The sequence below is a fragment of the Abrus precatorius genome, unplaced genomic scaffold, assembly GCF_003935025.1.
Source record: "Abrus precatorius isolate BTA unplaced genomic scaffold, Abrus_2018 Scaffold1, whole genome shotgun sequence".
Lineage (NCBI taxonomy): Eukaryota > Viridiplantae > Streptophyta > Magnoliopsida > Fabales > Fabaceae > Abrus > Abrus precatorius.
In genome coordinates this window covers 4,955,108-4,970,387 of record NW_020874291.1, presented here as the reverse complement: position 1 = coordinate 4,970,387, position 15,280 = coordinate 4,955,108, and the positions used below count along the sequence as shown (strand labels likewise).

The 15,280-nt window shown below is 30.7% G+C and overlaps 2 protein-coding genes across 2 annotated transcripts; both read right to left on the bottom strand.

Moving 5' to 3' along the window:
- Positions 1-4,382: 4,382 nt before the first annotated feature.
- Positions 4,383-6,262, bottom strand: LOC113857943 (proline-rich extensin-like protein EPR1). Its single transcript, XM_027490285.1, has one exon. The coding sequence runs from the start codon at positions 6,008-6,010 to the stop codon at positions 4,505-4,507; it is 1,506 nt and encodes a 501-aa protein (XP_027346086.1). The 5' UTR covers positions 6,011-6,262; the 3' UTR covers positions 4,383-4,504.
- A 7,952-nt stretch (positions 6,263-14,214) lies between these two features.
- LOC113855024 lies at positions 14,215-15,167 on the bottom strand. The gene is made up of 2 exons (XM_027486454.1): positions 14,760-15,167; positions 14,215-14,505 (listed from the first exon to the last, which is right to left on the bottom strand). Exons 1-2 carry the CDS (start codon positions 15,165-15,167, stop codon positions 14,215-14,217), a joined length of 699 nt encoding a protein of 232 aa, XP_027342255.1.
- Positions 15,168-15,280: the final 113 nt, after the last annotated feature.

Here is a 15,280-nt window from a genome sequence, read left to right as displayed (position 1 = left end):
ACATAGTATGGTGAATTTTTATTATGACGAGAAAGAAAAATAGTGGAAATTGTACTATCATGAGAAAAATGATGAAAAGAAATGGATGTGAATATTTGAGAAGTACTGAAAAAATATGTCATGAAAAACTGACTAAAATGTGTATGGATAGTTATAGAGATACATTGAGAGTATAGAATATGGAGACAATTTATGGGAAATATGAGGGAAACATAGAGTGATGGATGACATTTGCTTGAGTTGCACAATTTATAAAAATGCGAATGCATCATGTGGCCACACACTCGTTTCTTGACTAACACTCTTGACTATACTTTTGCTAAGGAGTCTTTTTATTGTATACATTGTATTTTTGTGTAAGGGTTAACCGGCAACTATCTATACTTATGAAAGACCTTAAAGGATCCTGGAGGCAATGAGTATGAATTATGAGATGTGTGATTATAATAAGTGAGTCATAACGAATTAATTAGTGCGATTATAATACAAGTATTGTAATACATCAACGGGTGTAATTATAATGCATGTATCGTAATCCATTGGTTAATATGGTTATTACACATTTATTATGACATGCTGATCTATGAAATGAGTAATGTGGTATGAGTCAAGGATGGAATGATTAAATTTGGTTGTGTGTGAAATATCGTGTATTGATTTGATTGTTATAATGTTTGACTTTCTGTAGGTTAATTAATATAATACATGAGTGAGTACCATTTCAATATGCATTCAATATTAAATAATGTTCAATGTTGTACTTGATTCACTTATAAAATAAGTAAATATTAAATAATATTTAGTATCATATCCTTGATGGAGTTGTAGGAAAGACTGCTCTATTAGGACTTTGGTTAATTTTGAAAATTGTAATAATTCTAATTTAGTTTCCATTCAAAGTTGACAAGAATATGTAAAGCATTTTCATGTTAATTATTCTGAATTTATAATATTTTAATAAGTTTTGTTGTAAATAATAATTTGAAGTGTAAATGTAATTTTAATAAGTTAGCTACTTTTAATTTGTAGTTTCCATTCATTTTTAGAGAGAAATTTACTTTACCAAAAGGTAGTGTTGTTCATTTATTTTTTTTACTCATAAGCATGTACTACAAATTAAATAAATTGTCAGGATGTAAATTTTTAGTTTTTACTATATTTATAAATTTAAATTTTCAAAATTATTTCTTGTAGTAGTTTGAATATCTTTTAGTTTTCATAAACTAAATAAAAGAAATGTAAGTTCTATATTTTCTTCAATTCTTAAAGCTATAAATACAAAAGAAATTCACTTCATTTCCTTTCTTCATTATAAATAATTATCTATATGAAATAAGAATTTAAGGATGTTGTAGGCAAGCATAACCATGCTGGGGCAATACACAACCAAATATATGGTTGAAGCATAGTCATGCTAGTTGCTAGGTCATTGGTGTGCTAACTATTGCATAGCCCTATTTTTCAACTAATTTGGGTCCAAAATGCATCGAAAGCCCAATTGTGACTTTCTTATGCTAAATTGCACAATTAATATATAAATCAGTGTAAATCTCAATTAAAATAATAGTCACACATAAATATTTAGACTATAAAGGCATGTTAAAATACAAACTTATCATCTGATCAAGTACAAATCTATTTAACAAGTTACTATGTATCGGTAAAGGTTTATCATACGTCATTTCAAATACCTTCATGAGTTAAATAATAAAAGAGAAAGTTTGAAATTTTTGTAAAATTTCAAGTTATAAGTATCAAGAAATTCATTTTTACTTTCCTTCTTTCAGTATAAATTATGACACAAATTGAATCATAAAGTAAGGGTGTTACAAATTTCACAATATGTTTAGATAGAACTACGTGACTTTGAATTCTTCATTACACCTGAAGATACATAGGAGTGGAAACCGAAACTGTCAAGTCAAAACAATTTTCAAAATAATTTTTTCTTCCTTTAATATCAATTAATATTTCTAATATATAAATAAAAAGGCTAATATATATATATATATATATATATATAGCAAAATTTTTATTTTGGAGTTAAATAAATATTTTTAAAATTATAATAAATTTACATAATTAATTTGAGATAACTGTTTTTAAATGAATGTTGTAAGGTACTAATACTTTCTTTACACATAAACAACTTTCAAACTTATTTTTAGTTTTAAAAATTGCTTTAAAATTTTTCTAAGATTTTCTTAAAATTAAACTTTGGTGACAACTTCTTTAATTTTAGAAAACATTTTATTCATAAAAACTAATATTTCTTTTTTAAAACTTTCATCATCTTACTATGACAAGCACGTTCTGGAAGATGAATTAAAATATTTATATTTATTATTTAGTTAATTTATAGATTTAGTCCTTGTTTTTTACATGTATTTTGAATTTAATCCTTACATTAAAAAAAGTTATAATTTAGTTTTTATATGAGTTAATATTTTTAGATTAATCCTTATCATTAAAAATATGTTAAGGTCATTATGTGAAAATAATCGAAATGTGAAAGAAATACTCATATAAAAATTAAAATATAAATATTAACTATTAAAATTAATTTGTAAATAAATATGAACTATAATGACTAAATATGTATTCAAACTAAAAGTAAAAAATTTATAAACTTGTTAAAAAAATGAGATATCAAATAAAAAAAAATCACTAACTTTTAAGAATTAAAAGTTATATCTTTAAGCAAACTTATATTTGGTGTGAGTTCATATCTTAAAATAGTAAAAAAAATTTTAAGGAAAAATTATTTTTCAAATATTTTATAAGTTTAAGCATATAAAAGTAAGATTTTTTACCGAAAAAGAATGCAAACATTATATTAAATTTATAAATGTGAAAATAAAATATTTTATTATAATTAGTTGCTAAACTTATTCTTTAAGAGTTAGAAATAAAAAAAAAATTATTTTATATTTTTATCTTATATTTTACCTTCAAATGAATAAATAAAATATCAACATTAAAATTTTTATTTTTATTGTATACTAATTTCTATAAAATATTTTTTTTAAAATTATAAAAAAAAATATTTACTTATTTTTTTATGTAAAATCACACTAGATATAAGTTTGCTTGAAAATATAAATTTTTAATCTTTTATAATTTTGTGAATTTTTATTTAATAACTCGTTTATTTATTACAATACACCTTTAGTTTTTATAGTTGACGTTTATTTATAAATTAGTCCTTGTAAATAATATTTACGTTTTAGATTTTATACGAATATTTTTTTACGTTTTGGTCATTTTCATCTTCCGTAGTAACATGTTTTTAACGGTAAGAATTAATAAAAAAAATTTTAGTCATACAGAGACTAAATTATAACCATTTTTAAAATAGGACCAAATTGAAATAAAAGTGTCAGAGTAGAGAGATTAAATTTTTAACCTTATTAATTTTAAATGAACAATTTAGTTGTTTCAATGGTGAACATCCTTCCAATAATAATGTCACTGCAAAGGATCCATTTCCTAGTTGCTGTAAAGGTCACCAAAAGTTCAATTAATCAAGAGCTATGAAAATCACTCCCAGTTATATTTTGTTCTCTGTTACATTCATTTGGCTGCACCTAAAAGTGCTTCATATAGTGATTTTGAAACTTAAGGTTAATTGGATCGATCAGCTTTTGCACCGGAAGACTAGAAGGGAAGTTCAATAACTTAATCTTGGAACTTTGAGGCGCGTGTTGTGGACTTTGAAACTTGTTTAATATATCTTCATATTTCACATTTGATTAAACATCCTTGCGTGCAGTAAATACTTGTTAGTTCTTCTAATGTAGTGTTTAACTCACTCGCTTATCCCATCGCATCTTGGGTGCTCTATAGAAGCAACAGGTGGTACATGATTGTTCCATTGTTTTATGAGGAATTACCTAAGTTTTAGGTTTCATCCTTTGTGTCATTGCATGATTCATAGTTTATACACAGAGAAGAACCAGTTTGAGTTGTTATAAAAGTTTAATTTAAATACTTATACTATTACCAGTGTTTCAAATTGTGCTGATGTGGTCTCAAAATCTTAGTTGTGACAACTGCATCATGCCACAATTGTGGTGTGCAATGGCTGCATTTGTACGCATTAGACCGCAACAAACATGTAACCTGATTACAACCACAATAATGTTTTTGTTGTGTCAACCAAATGGAGTGTTGACTTTTTGTATGATTTTTTTGGGTTATCAGTACCCTTGCTCAAAATGTAGTCACACAAAACTAGAATCTAATTACAATCATGAAGTATACCAAACCACAGATTCGACTCCATTTTTGATTAGTAGGTGTTCAACTTATAAAAAGTCTATTTTATGAGTTTTATTAAGGCAAAAAATTTAGCTACATTCCAATACAAAATTCAAGATTGATACAATAATATATGCAAACTTGAATACCTCTAATCTTGAGATACAAGTGTTGCCATGTAAAGGGCTTTCAAATTGGACTATATAACTTCAAAAGCATGAGGAAGTGTAGGGAGTGAAAATTCTCATGGAGCTGGAATTGGCTTGTGAATTGGCGAAGGTGGTATAGGCTTAGTTGCTGGAATAGGTAGAGGATTTTTCACCACGGGGAATGGCTTTGGAATAGGCTTGAATACAGGGATAGGAACTGGTTTAACAATTGGAACAGGCTTAGGTACTGGTTGAACTACAGGAATAGGTACCGGCTTTTTCACTATTGGAAATGGTTCTGGAACAGGCTTGAACACTGGGATAGGAATTGGCTTCACAATTGGAACAGGTTTAGGTACCGGTTTAATTATTGGTATAGGTGAAGGCTTTTTCACTATTGGAAATGGTTTTGGGATAGGCTTGAACACTGGGATAGGAACTGGCTTGACAATTGGAACAGGCTTAGGCATTGGTTTAATTACTGGAGTAGGTAAAGGCTTTTTAACTATTGGAAATGGTTTTGGAACAGGCTTGGACACTGGAGTAGGAATTGGCTTAACAGTTGGAACAGGCTTGGGCACAGGTTTAATTACTGGAATAGGTAGAGGCTTTTTCACTATTGGAACTTGCTTTGGGATAGGTTTGAATACCGGAATAGGAGTTGGCTTAATAATTGGAAAAGGCTGAGGTATAGGTTTAATTACTGGAATGGGTAGAGGCTTTGTCACTATTGGAAATGGTTCTGGGATAGGCTTAAACACTGGGATAGGAACTGGCTTTGGTAAAGGGTTAATTACTGGAATAGGTAGAGGCTTTTTCACTATTGGAAATGGCATTGGGAAAGGTTTGAAGACTGGGGTGGGAATTGGCTTAATAATTGGAACTAGCTTTGGGACAGGTTTGAACACTGGGATAGGAATTGGCTTAATAATTGGAACTGGCTTTGGTACAGGCTTAATTACTGGAATAGGTAGAGGCTTTTTCACTATTGGAGATGGCTTTGGGATAGTCTTGAACACTGGAACAGGTATTGGCTTTTTCATTATTGGAGATGGCTTTGGAATCGGCTTAACAACTGGAGTTGGCTTTGGCTTTTCCACTATTGGAGCTGGCTTTGGCATTGGTTTAACAATTGGAACTGGCTTTGGCATTGGCTTAACAATTGGAACTGGCTTCTTAAACACTGGGATAGGAATTGGCTTTGGTATAGGCTTAACAATTGGAATCCAATTTGGAATAGGTTTCTTGAAAACTGGAATAGGTAAAGGCACAGGAAACGGCTTAGGTATTGGTTTGAAAATTGGAACCACCTTTGGGACAGGGTTAAGCACTGGAACTGGCAAGGGCTTATTCTCTATTGGAAATGAATTTGGTATAGGACTCTTATCAACTGGAAATTTTGGTGGAAAAAATGCTTTAAATTTTGCTTCACCACTGTGATCTTCTACCCTTGTTAACTTTCTATCCAATGGATTGCCTTCAGTGTTCATCCCTATTCCTGCAAAATAAAAATATAGATTATAATTTATACATGTATGTAACAATTGTATTAAGTTGCAGGGTCTCAATGTAGTGTTGTGGCTCAGGCTGATGTAAATCATGTAATGTTGCTATTACTACCTAGCTGGGGTACTTATTTTGCATAACGAAAAAAGAAAACTTTCCACGTGCATGAAGGATGAGACCACCAACCTGTAGAGTCTTCATTAGCAGTTACAGCAGCAGAATTGGCAAAACAAAAGCATAGAAGAAGCAACAAGGGCACCTTGTAGCTCAACACAAGACCCTTTTGAAAAGTAGAACTCTTCCTCATGGTGAAAACACCTTGCCACACCAATCACCAAGGTATGGCAATAAAAGTTGAGTTGAGAAATATCTAGATGAAGGCTTGAGTTGCTGTAGTCTCAAGATTTGTTATATATAATGGTTTGGCTTGCTTAGGATTGTGGTACTTTAAGTGACTCATCAACAAGTACTTTTTCTAGTTAATAGTATGACGTTGTAGGTTAATTTAGTAACCATTATAGTTAGTTGGTGGGAGTATGTTAATTTAGAGATCAATGGCTATTGGCACCGGCTTTGTTGCTCAAATGAGATCTCTTCCAATAAATGAACTTCACCACTTGAGCTATTTTTTGGTTATTATTTTTGGGAGTGGAACAGTAAGTAGAATTCATCTCTATCAATATGGTTGACTGTGACTTTGTAAAACAGAATAACTGAACTCATCATCTTTTACATGACAGCCCAGTAAATTGAATCTATCAAGAATGAGAGTAACCATTATTTATTGGAAAATACTAACAAGTGAATTTAGGGGACTGATTAAGAAGTCAAAAATAAAAATTCTTTCATAATTTTCAATACATTTTAATGTAATTTCTGCTAAAAAAATTTATTATTTATTAACTCTTTAATCATATTCTTAAACCACCTGTTACAAAAAATCTTATTACATGCAGTAATCACTCTGCCCCTCCACAGTGCAGTATCAACACGCCTTCTTTATAGCCTTGTTTTTTTTCTTGGTATTAGAGTGCACACACATTTATAGCGTAGTTAAATCGTAGTTAACATCCACGCGTAATATAATTTCGGTATGCAAAAGAGATTATTCACCACAGAGTGATAAATTTCAACTTGAATCTCCAATAACAAAGGTATTCACGTATTTATCTTACCGTATTTTACATGCTGTGAGTTTAGATGAAAAATAGTACTCCATATTATAACAAAGTTGACAAAACACATGCTGTGAGTTTGCACGTTTAGTTTAGTAAATGTTTTTTTTTTTATATAAAAAAAATAACTTCCCATTATATTTTTACAATGATTTAAGAACAATTCTTTTGTAAATAAAATTAAAATAATTTTAATAAAAGAGCACTCCTAAATATTGTGTATGTAAATGTTAATTTTTCATCCATCATGTAATTTTTATTTTGACATAACTATTATAAAATTATTATTCTTAGTAATATTGAATTTTGTAATTCTCATAAAAATATATAGTTTTCATACAATTAAAGGTTTAGAGAACACTAAACTAAATTTATTGTTTATCTTCTTTTGATGATATTGAGCCATTGATATTTATCTAACTCTTCCCTTTTCTTTTAGCTCTTCTCTCCTATCATTGAGAAAAAATTCTTTCACTATAAAATCATCTTAGTTCGTATACTAGAGAATATTATACTCTCTATTTGAGAACCACTTTTTTATTTTTACATGAAGGAGGGAAAGGTTTTATCATAATATATTTTCAATTATATTCTAATGAATCTATATTTTATATTTAACTACCATCACGTTAAATCATTAATTAGAGCTATAATATAAATTATATAAGCCATTATATAGATAATTAATCGAACAAAAAATCAATAAAAGGATTAGATTAATTCATGTAATTTCATAAGGACCAGTTATATACATTACCAGCAATTTTAGAACCTTGTAGTTCTTATTAGTAAAACTTCCATATTTAGATGCAGCTCTCATCATAAAATTTACTTGAATATTATACGGGAAATTTTTATTTTTATTTGGAGAATCTAAGATTTCACTTGAGGGTACGCATTTAAGGGTGAAAGTTAGTTAGACTTGTCCAATGTTGTCCTGCAACTTATCCTAACTCTGTCCCATTTAATTTTGTTATTATGATACGTAAATTATCTCTAACTATCGTTGGCATTAAATGTATAGTTTAGTTTATTTATTATTTTAAAAATTAAATCATTTTAAATTTATTGTTATTATTCTTGTTTATATATAATTTCTTCATATATTTTGGTATTAAGAGACCATACTTGATCATTCTACAAATGCTTTAATTACTTATCTTGTTAATTTTGGTAATGATATGATTATTTGGCCAAATACTTCTCGTTGTTAATAATACACTGGATGTAAACATGAAAAGAGAAATGCTATCTGCACATTAAGATACTTTTATTAACATATCTTTAATTATTAATTAAAATTTATTAAAAATTATAAAAATTATATGAGTATTATTCTTAATTTAACTAAAAATTAAAAATGCTAAAAGTGTTAACATTTTTCTTATAAAAATCATCCGTTATTATATTTTTTTTTATTTGAAGATTGTTAGTAATATATTCTTTCATATACAATTTTTAATACAACATCTATTATTTATTGAAATTGACTGAGAAACATAACATTAAGTAGTTTAATTTTAGTTTGAAAAGTCTAATTATAATTTTATAATTTTTACTAAATTTTAACCAATAAAAAAATATATTAAAAATATATTAGTAATATTTTTTTACTTTAATTTTTTGTAATAAATAATGTGTTTAAGTTAGAGAAAAATGGATTTAATTCCTTAAAGTAAAAATTATCTATTATTAATTTGAAGTTAATTATATTTATAAAATATTTTAATCAATTTAACAATACGTAAATTATCACTTTCTCACATAAGTGCAATTTCTAAGATATTTTTTTAATCAAAATTAGAATTTTACATATAACATGGAATTATCTTACTTATATTTTTTTTTTCTTTTTTCTTCTATTTAACGTCGTCCAAAATACTCAAAACAACAACAATTAATTCACAGCTCAAGGAAATCAAATGCCACCAGCGTGCAGGCTTAAAAAGGGAAGGAGAGAAGTAAAGGTAGCCATAAATTCAGTATGAGGACCAATTTTTGTCACCCAGGAGATTGCCTTCAAATATAAAAAAATTAGAAATAAAAATAATAAGGTTGTTTAACCAAAAAAATGAATTTTTTTGAAAAATAAGCTTTGCTCCTAGAAACGAAAGTCCTGCACAATGCAAGTTGATACTCAATACTAAGAAACAATTTTTATACTGGAGAAGAGGGAAAAAAAACTCAAAGATTTGACATTTTGTTAAACCTTAAAAGCAAAAGAGGGCTAATATAAATAGATAAAAGAGAGATACAGAGAGAAGGTGACATTGAGAGAAGGAGCAAGGAGTTTTCAAAAAAAAGAGCAACGATTTAGAGTAAAAGATGTGAAAAAAGAGAAAAAAAATCAAGAATAAGTGTTTTGGAGAAGAAGAATACTAAAGAAAAATCAAAGATAAAAAGAGAGAAATTATACTGTGAATTTAATCTTCATCCTCCATTCTTGTTTAGACTCGAAGCTACACCTTCTTGTAGAACCAAACTGCAAGATATTTTTTTCCCGAGACAAAGCTTTTGTTGTTTTTCTTATCTCTTCTTAGTTTAGAACACTACAACAATAAGTGAAAGATTAGTTGAGTGGAAGGAATACAAAATTTTGGACTATCATTATTACATATACCCATACCCAGTCTCATACCTGCGTGGGTATGAGCATTAATCTCCTTACCCTTACATACCCACACCCATCTTGTACCCACTAAACGTGCTTGTTTGAAGAAAAAAATATTTATAAAAAAATATGTTTATATAACTTCACATAAGTAATATAATAATAAAAAAATTCAATAATTAGTTGCCAAACAAGGTACAAACATAGATAAAATAAATAAATATTCAAAGATCACAAGTGCTAAATGTATCTTAATACAATAATTTTCTAAACTAAAATTCATAGAAATAATAAGTGAAACTAAACACACAAGTTATTTTTTGGCGATTATGTGAGATTCGATCAATTGGCAATATCAAAGAGACAACGAAATAGATCTGTACAATGGATGACCCTTCATGTTGGATCACTTGTGGCGGTATTAACAAATAACTCTAATAAATAACATTTCATAGTTGTTAGGTTCTAATGAGGCAGAAACGACAACAAAAAGTAGATACATAAATTATTTTTTTTAACATTTGAATATGAAATTGTAAGAAAAATAACAAATTTAATTAAAATAATATATATATATATATATATATATATGCGGGTATTATTGAGATTATGTAGTCTTATTTAGTCCCACATTGTCTACTCTTGAACGACTTCTATTTTACTATTACTATATAAGTAATACCTTGTAAAACTTTAAGAATCATCTAGTGAATAAAATATTTTCCTAGTGTAGCTGTGGACATAGGTACATATACTGTGTGCCAAACCACGTTAAATTCTTGTGTTTTCTAATCTCTCTTTTAACGGTTGATAGAACTTCTTCTGATACAAATAGTCTTTTATCTGTGTCTTCCAAAATCCGAAGTCTCTGTTGTCAAATTTTTTAATCTTCACTTTTCCTTATTCTAATGTCGTTGCTCCTATTGCTTCCTCTAAGCTAAGGAAAGCCCCACTACTTTCTTTAAGGCCCCGTGGAAAAAACTAAATCTTTTTTTATGTGGAAGATCAGACAATGCTGCAACCACGAAGCATACTAAGATATTGGCTCTTGATACCAGTCGTTAGGAGCAACTAAAGAAGAAAGAGAAACGAGAGAGATAAAACACAAGAATTTAACATGGTTTAGCACACAATATATGTACCTACGTCCATGACTATACTAGGGAAATATTTTATTCACTGGATGATTCTTAAAGTTTTATAGAGCATTACTTATATAGTAATAGTAAAACAGAAGCAGCAAAGAAAATGCTATGACTAAAGAATTTTCTCAAAGAATTGGAAAAAGAACAGGAAGAATCTTCATTATTCAGTGAGAGTCAAAGTGCTATATGTCATGCTAAAAATCCAATTTTTCATTATAGATGCAAGCATATTAATATGAAGTACCATTTTATTAGAGACCTAATAAGTGCTGGAGACTTGTCTTTGTTGAAGATCTCAAGATCAAAAAAATTAGTTGATATGTTGACCAAGACTGTCACAACTAATAAGTTGAGGCTTTGCATTGCCTCAACTGGCCTTCGAGAATAACTGATGATGAAGGCGCTACACTAGGTTAAGGGCACGTGAGCTCATTATTTACAAGGACCTAATTAGACTCCAAGTGGGAGAATTGTTGATATTGTGTAGTCTTATTTAGTCCCACATTGTCTACTCTTGAGCAACTTTTGTTTTACTATTATTATATAAGTAATGCCCTGTAAAACTTTTAAGAATCATCCAGTGAATAAAATATTTTCCTAGTGTAGTCGTGGACGTAGGTACATATACTATGCGCCGAACCACATTAAATTCTTTAAATTCTTGTGTTCTCTCTCTCTCTCTCTCTCTCTCTCTCTCTTTTTCTCTTTATTCTTTTGTTGTTCCTAACAAGTATGGGGGCGGGGTGGGTACTTAGATACCCATACTCATACCTGTACCTATGTAGCGGATAAATACTCTACCCATTGTGAATAAATTTTATGGGTGCTCATCGGCAACGGCAACGGTGCCAAAAACTTGTTTAGAGGGCAATTGTACCTATCGAGAAGTAATACAGGGTTCTTAAATTAAGTTCCCGAAATATCGTCTCACAAGGATTAATTTCCAATTACTAAGAATTTCCTAATTTAATTGTTTAAGCTTCAAAGATACGAGATTAATTAAAAACAAGAATTTATAAAATCAATTATAAAACTAAGAGCAAGGTACACAAAGCACGTCTTGATTACACTTATCAGACAAAAACCTAGGGCGTATGAGTGTTCTCATTCAATCCTTTATGTTATTTTGTTGTTTTAGATCTAAACCCAAACTCCTTGTGATTACTAATCATTCATATGAATACTATTAATATTCACTGGTCATGCAATATTAATATTCTTTTCTCTAAGTTAATATCCCCAATGGTCATGCAAGTTATCAATTTAAAGAAAGCCTAAGGAACCTATGAATTTGTTAATTCAATAACGATTAGAAGAGGAAGATTGGTTTGGTCTACCTAATCTTTCATCTTGTTTTATCCTATAGATCTATTAATTAATCGAGGTACAATCGCCTAACGATATAACTAATTAGGGTTAAGAGTGAGAAGCGATAGGATAAATTCTAATCACAGAACAAAATTCGAATTAAGATTCAAACATCAAAATCTCATAAAATCATAAACAATAATCCCCATAGCCCTAGCTATAGATTTAGTTACTCATGTAGAAAGAAAGAGCTAAAACAATCAATAACATATCCATAATGAAGAGATATAGCAAACTAGAAATGAGATGAATCTTCAGTCTTTAAGTATGGTCACTTGAAGCAAGTTTCTGCCAAGAGTTTGCTGAGAATCCGTGCAAGAGAGGCAAAAAATGATTGAAACTTGAAAGACTAAGGTTGTGTGTAAGCTGGTGTCCAAAAAGATGCTCTGACGATCCTCTCCCCCCTATTTATAGAATTTGAACTCCTTTTAAAATTGCTAAGATTGAAGTTCCGCAAATAAGCATGGTCGTGCACATAATCAGCATGGCTATGCATTACGTCGAAGCACCCCCGTGTTGTGCTAGGCGTGCTTATTTCTGTGAAGCTTTTAACCACATCCATTTGGGCCCAAAATGCACAAAAACTCACTTCCGCCTCTTTTCTACCAAACTGCACAAATAATATATAAATTTGTCTAAAATCTCAATCAAGTAAGGGTTAGATATAAATATATGGCTGTAAAATATAGCCAAGTTACAAACTTATCAGTTGTGTATTGCAAAAATGTGTACCCCTGTCACTAATTAAAGCTCTCGGTGTGCTAAATCATGAAAACAACTTTTTAAGGAACCTAGTGACTACTCTTGCATCATTGTTAGGTAAAGCTTGTGCCTCTACCCATTTGGACAAATAATCAATAGCCACTAAAATGTATTTATTCCCTTTTGAACTAGGAAAGGGTCCCATAAAATCTATCCCCCAAACATAAAAAATTTCACAAGTTAGGATGTAATTCTTGGGCATTTCATTTTTTTGAGAGATATTACCTGACCTCTGGTAATTGTCACACAACTCAACATACCTGTGAGCATCTTTAAAGATAGAAGGCCAGTAAAATCCAAATTCTAGCACCTTTTTAGCCATCCTACTCCTAGAATGATGTCCTCCAGCAGGGTCAGTATGACAATGTCCTAGAATTTTCCACCCTTCAGAGTGTGACACACACCTCATAATAACCTGCTCTGCACAAATTCGAAACAAATATGGGTCCTCCCAAAAGTAGTATTTCAAATCGGAAAAGAATTTCTTCTTTTGTTGGCTTGAAAACTCTTGTGGTAAAACCTTAGCAACCAAATAGTTAGCAAAATCCGCAAACCATGGTAAATAAAAATCAGAAGCAGTTACCACATTGTACAAGTATTCTTTTGGAAATTTGTCATTAATGCTCTTTTCATCTAATTCCTCCATACTGGGATTCTCCAACCTTGACAAGTGATCAGCAGCCAAATTTTCTGAACCTTTTTTATCCTTAATTTCCAAGTCGAATTCCTGCAGTAACAAATTTCCAAGTCGAATTCCTGCAGTAACAAGACCCATCTCATTAGCTAGGCTTTGCGTCACTTTTGGTTAGCAAATAACATAATGCAGAATGATCCGTATACACTATCACTTTAGACATAACTAAATATTGGCAAAATTTATCAAATGCAAATACCACAGCCAATAGTTCTTTCTCTATTGTAGTGTAATTCTCTTGAGCACTTGTTAGGGTCTTGCTAGCATAATAAATGGGCTGAAAATGCTTGTCTTTTCTCTTGTCAAGTATAGCTCCCACAGCATAGTCGCTTACATTGCACATCAACTCAAATGGATAGTTCCAATCCGGACCACACAAGATAGGAGCTTGGGTCAGTTTTCCTTTTAGTAACTCAAAAGCAATCGAACACTTCTCATAAAAAGCAAAGGAATTTTCCTTTTCCAAAACTATGGTCAAAGGTTTGGTGATCTTGGAGAAATCCTTGATAAATCTCCTGTAGAATTCCACATGGCCTAAGAAGTTCTAAACTGCCTTGACAGAAGTAACGAGCGGTAACTTTTTGATTGTGTCAATTTTTGCCTTATCCACCTGAATTCCCTTGTAGGAAATCTTATGACCAAGTACGATGCCCTCTTGCACCATAAAATAGCACTTCTCCCAATTAAGCACTAAATTAGTTTCTTCACATCTTTGAAGAACTCTTGACAAATTCTTTAGGCAGTGAGAGAATGAGTCACCGAAGACTGAGAAGTCATCTATGAATATCTCCATTATATCTTCTACCATCTCATAAAAAATGGCCATCATACACCGCTGAAAAGTTGCCGATGCATTGCATAATCCGAACAGCATCCGGCGTTAAGCAAATGGTAAATGAATGGGAGAGAGAAGTGGTCTTTCTTTGTTGCATCCAGTGGTGCTATTGGAATTTGGAAGTATCCTGAGAGCCCATCCAAGAAATAGTAAAACATATGGCCCGAAAGATGTTCCAGCATTTGGTCAATGAATGGGAGAGAGAAGTGGTCTTTCTTTGTTGCATCATTCAGTTTCTAGTAGTCAATACAAACCCTCCATCCAGTAACAGTCCTAGTAGGCACCAACTCATTCTTCTCATTGGGCACTACAGTCATTCCCCCTTTCTTTGGAACAACTTGCACCGGGCTCACCCAAGGACTATCCAAGATGGGATATATCATTCTGACATCGAGTAACATAAGCACTTCCGCTTTCACCACTTCCTTCATGTTTGAGTTTAGCCTTCTTTGTGGTTGCACGACAGCCTTAAAATCAGACTCTATCAAAATCTTGTGAGTGCAAAAAGAAGGGCTAATCCCTCTTATGTCAGAGATCTTCCATGCTATTGCTTTCTTGTGTTCCCGAAGTACATTCAGCAGCTGAGCTTTTTGTTCTTGTGTTAAATCTGAAGCAATGATAATCGGTAACTTACAACCATCTTCCAAAAAGGCATACTTCATATGTTCGGGTAGGATTTTCAATTTTACATCTAGTGGTTCATCAGTGGATGGGTTGGGTTGCTTCTCTAAATTCCACTCTAGAACTTCAAAGTTCCTCTTTCTCAATAAGGGCC

Bases quoted from the DNA above. Each gene is read 5' to 3' on its own strand.
- LOC113855024 (XM_027486454.1), bottom strand. From the start codon at position 15,167: ATGAAGTATGCCTTTTTGGAAGATGGTTGTAAGTTACCGATTATCATT. The intron at 14,506-14,759 runs GTTTGTATTGAC...GCAACTTTTCAG, and splicing joins GGACTGTTACTGGATGGAGG to CGGTGTATGATGGCCATTTT.
- LOC113857943 (XM_027490285.1), bottom strand. From the start codon at position 6,010: ATGATTTACATCAGCCTGAGCCACAACACTACATTGAGACCCTGCAAC.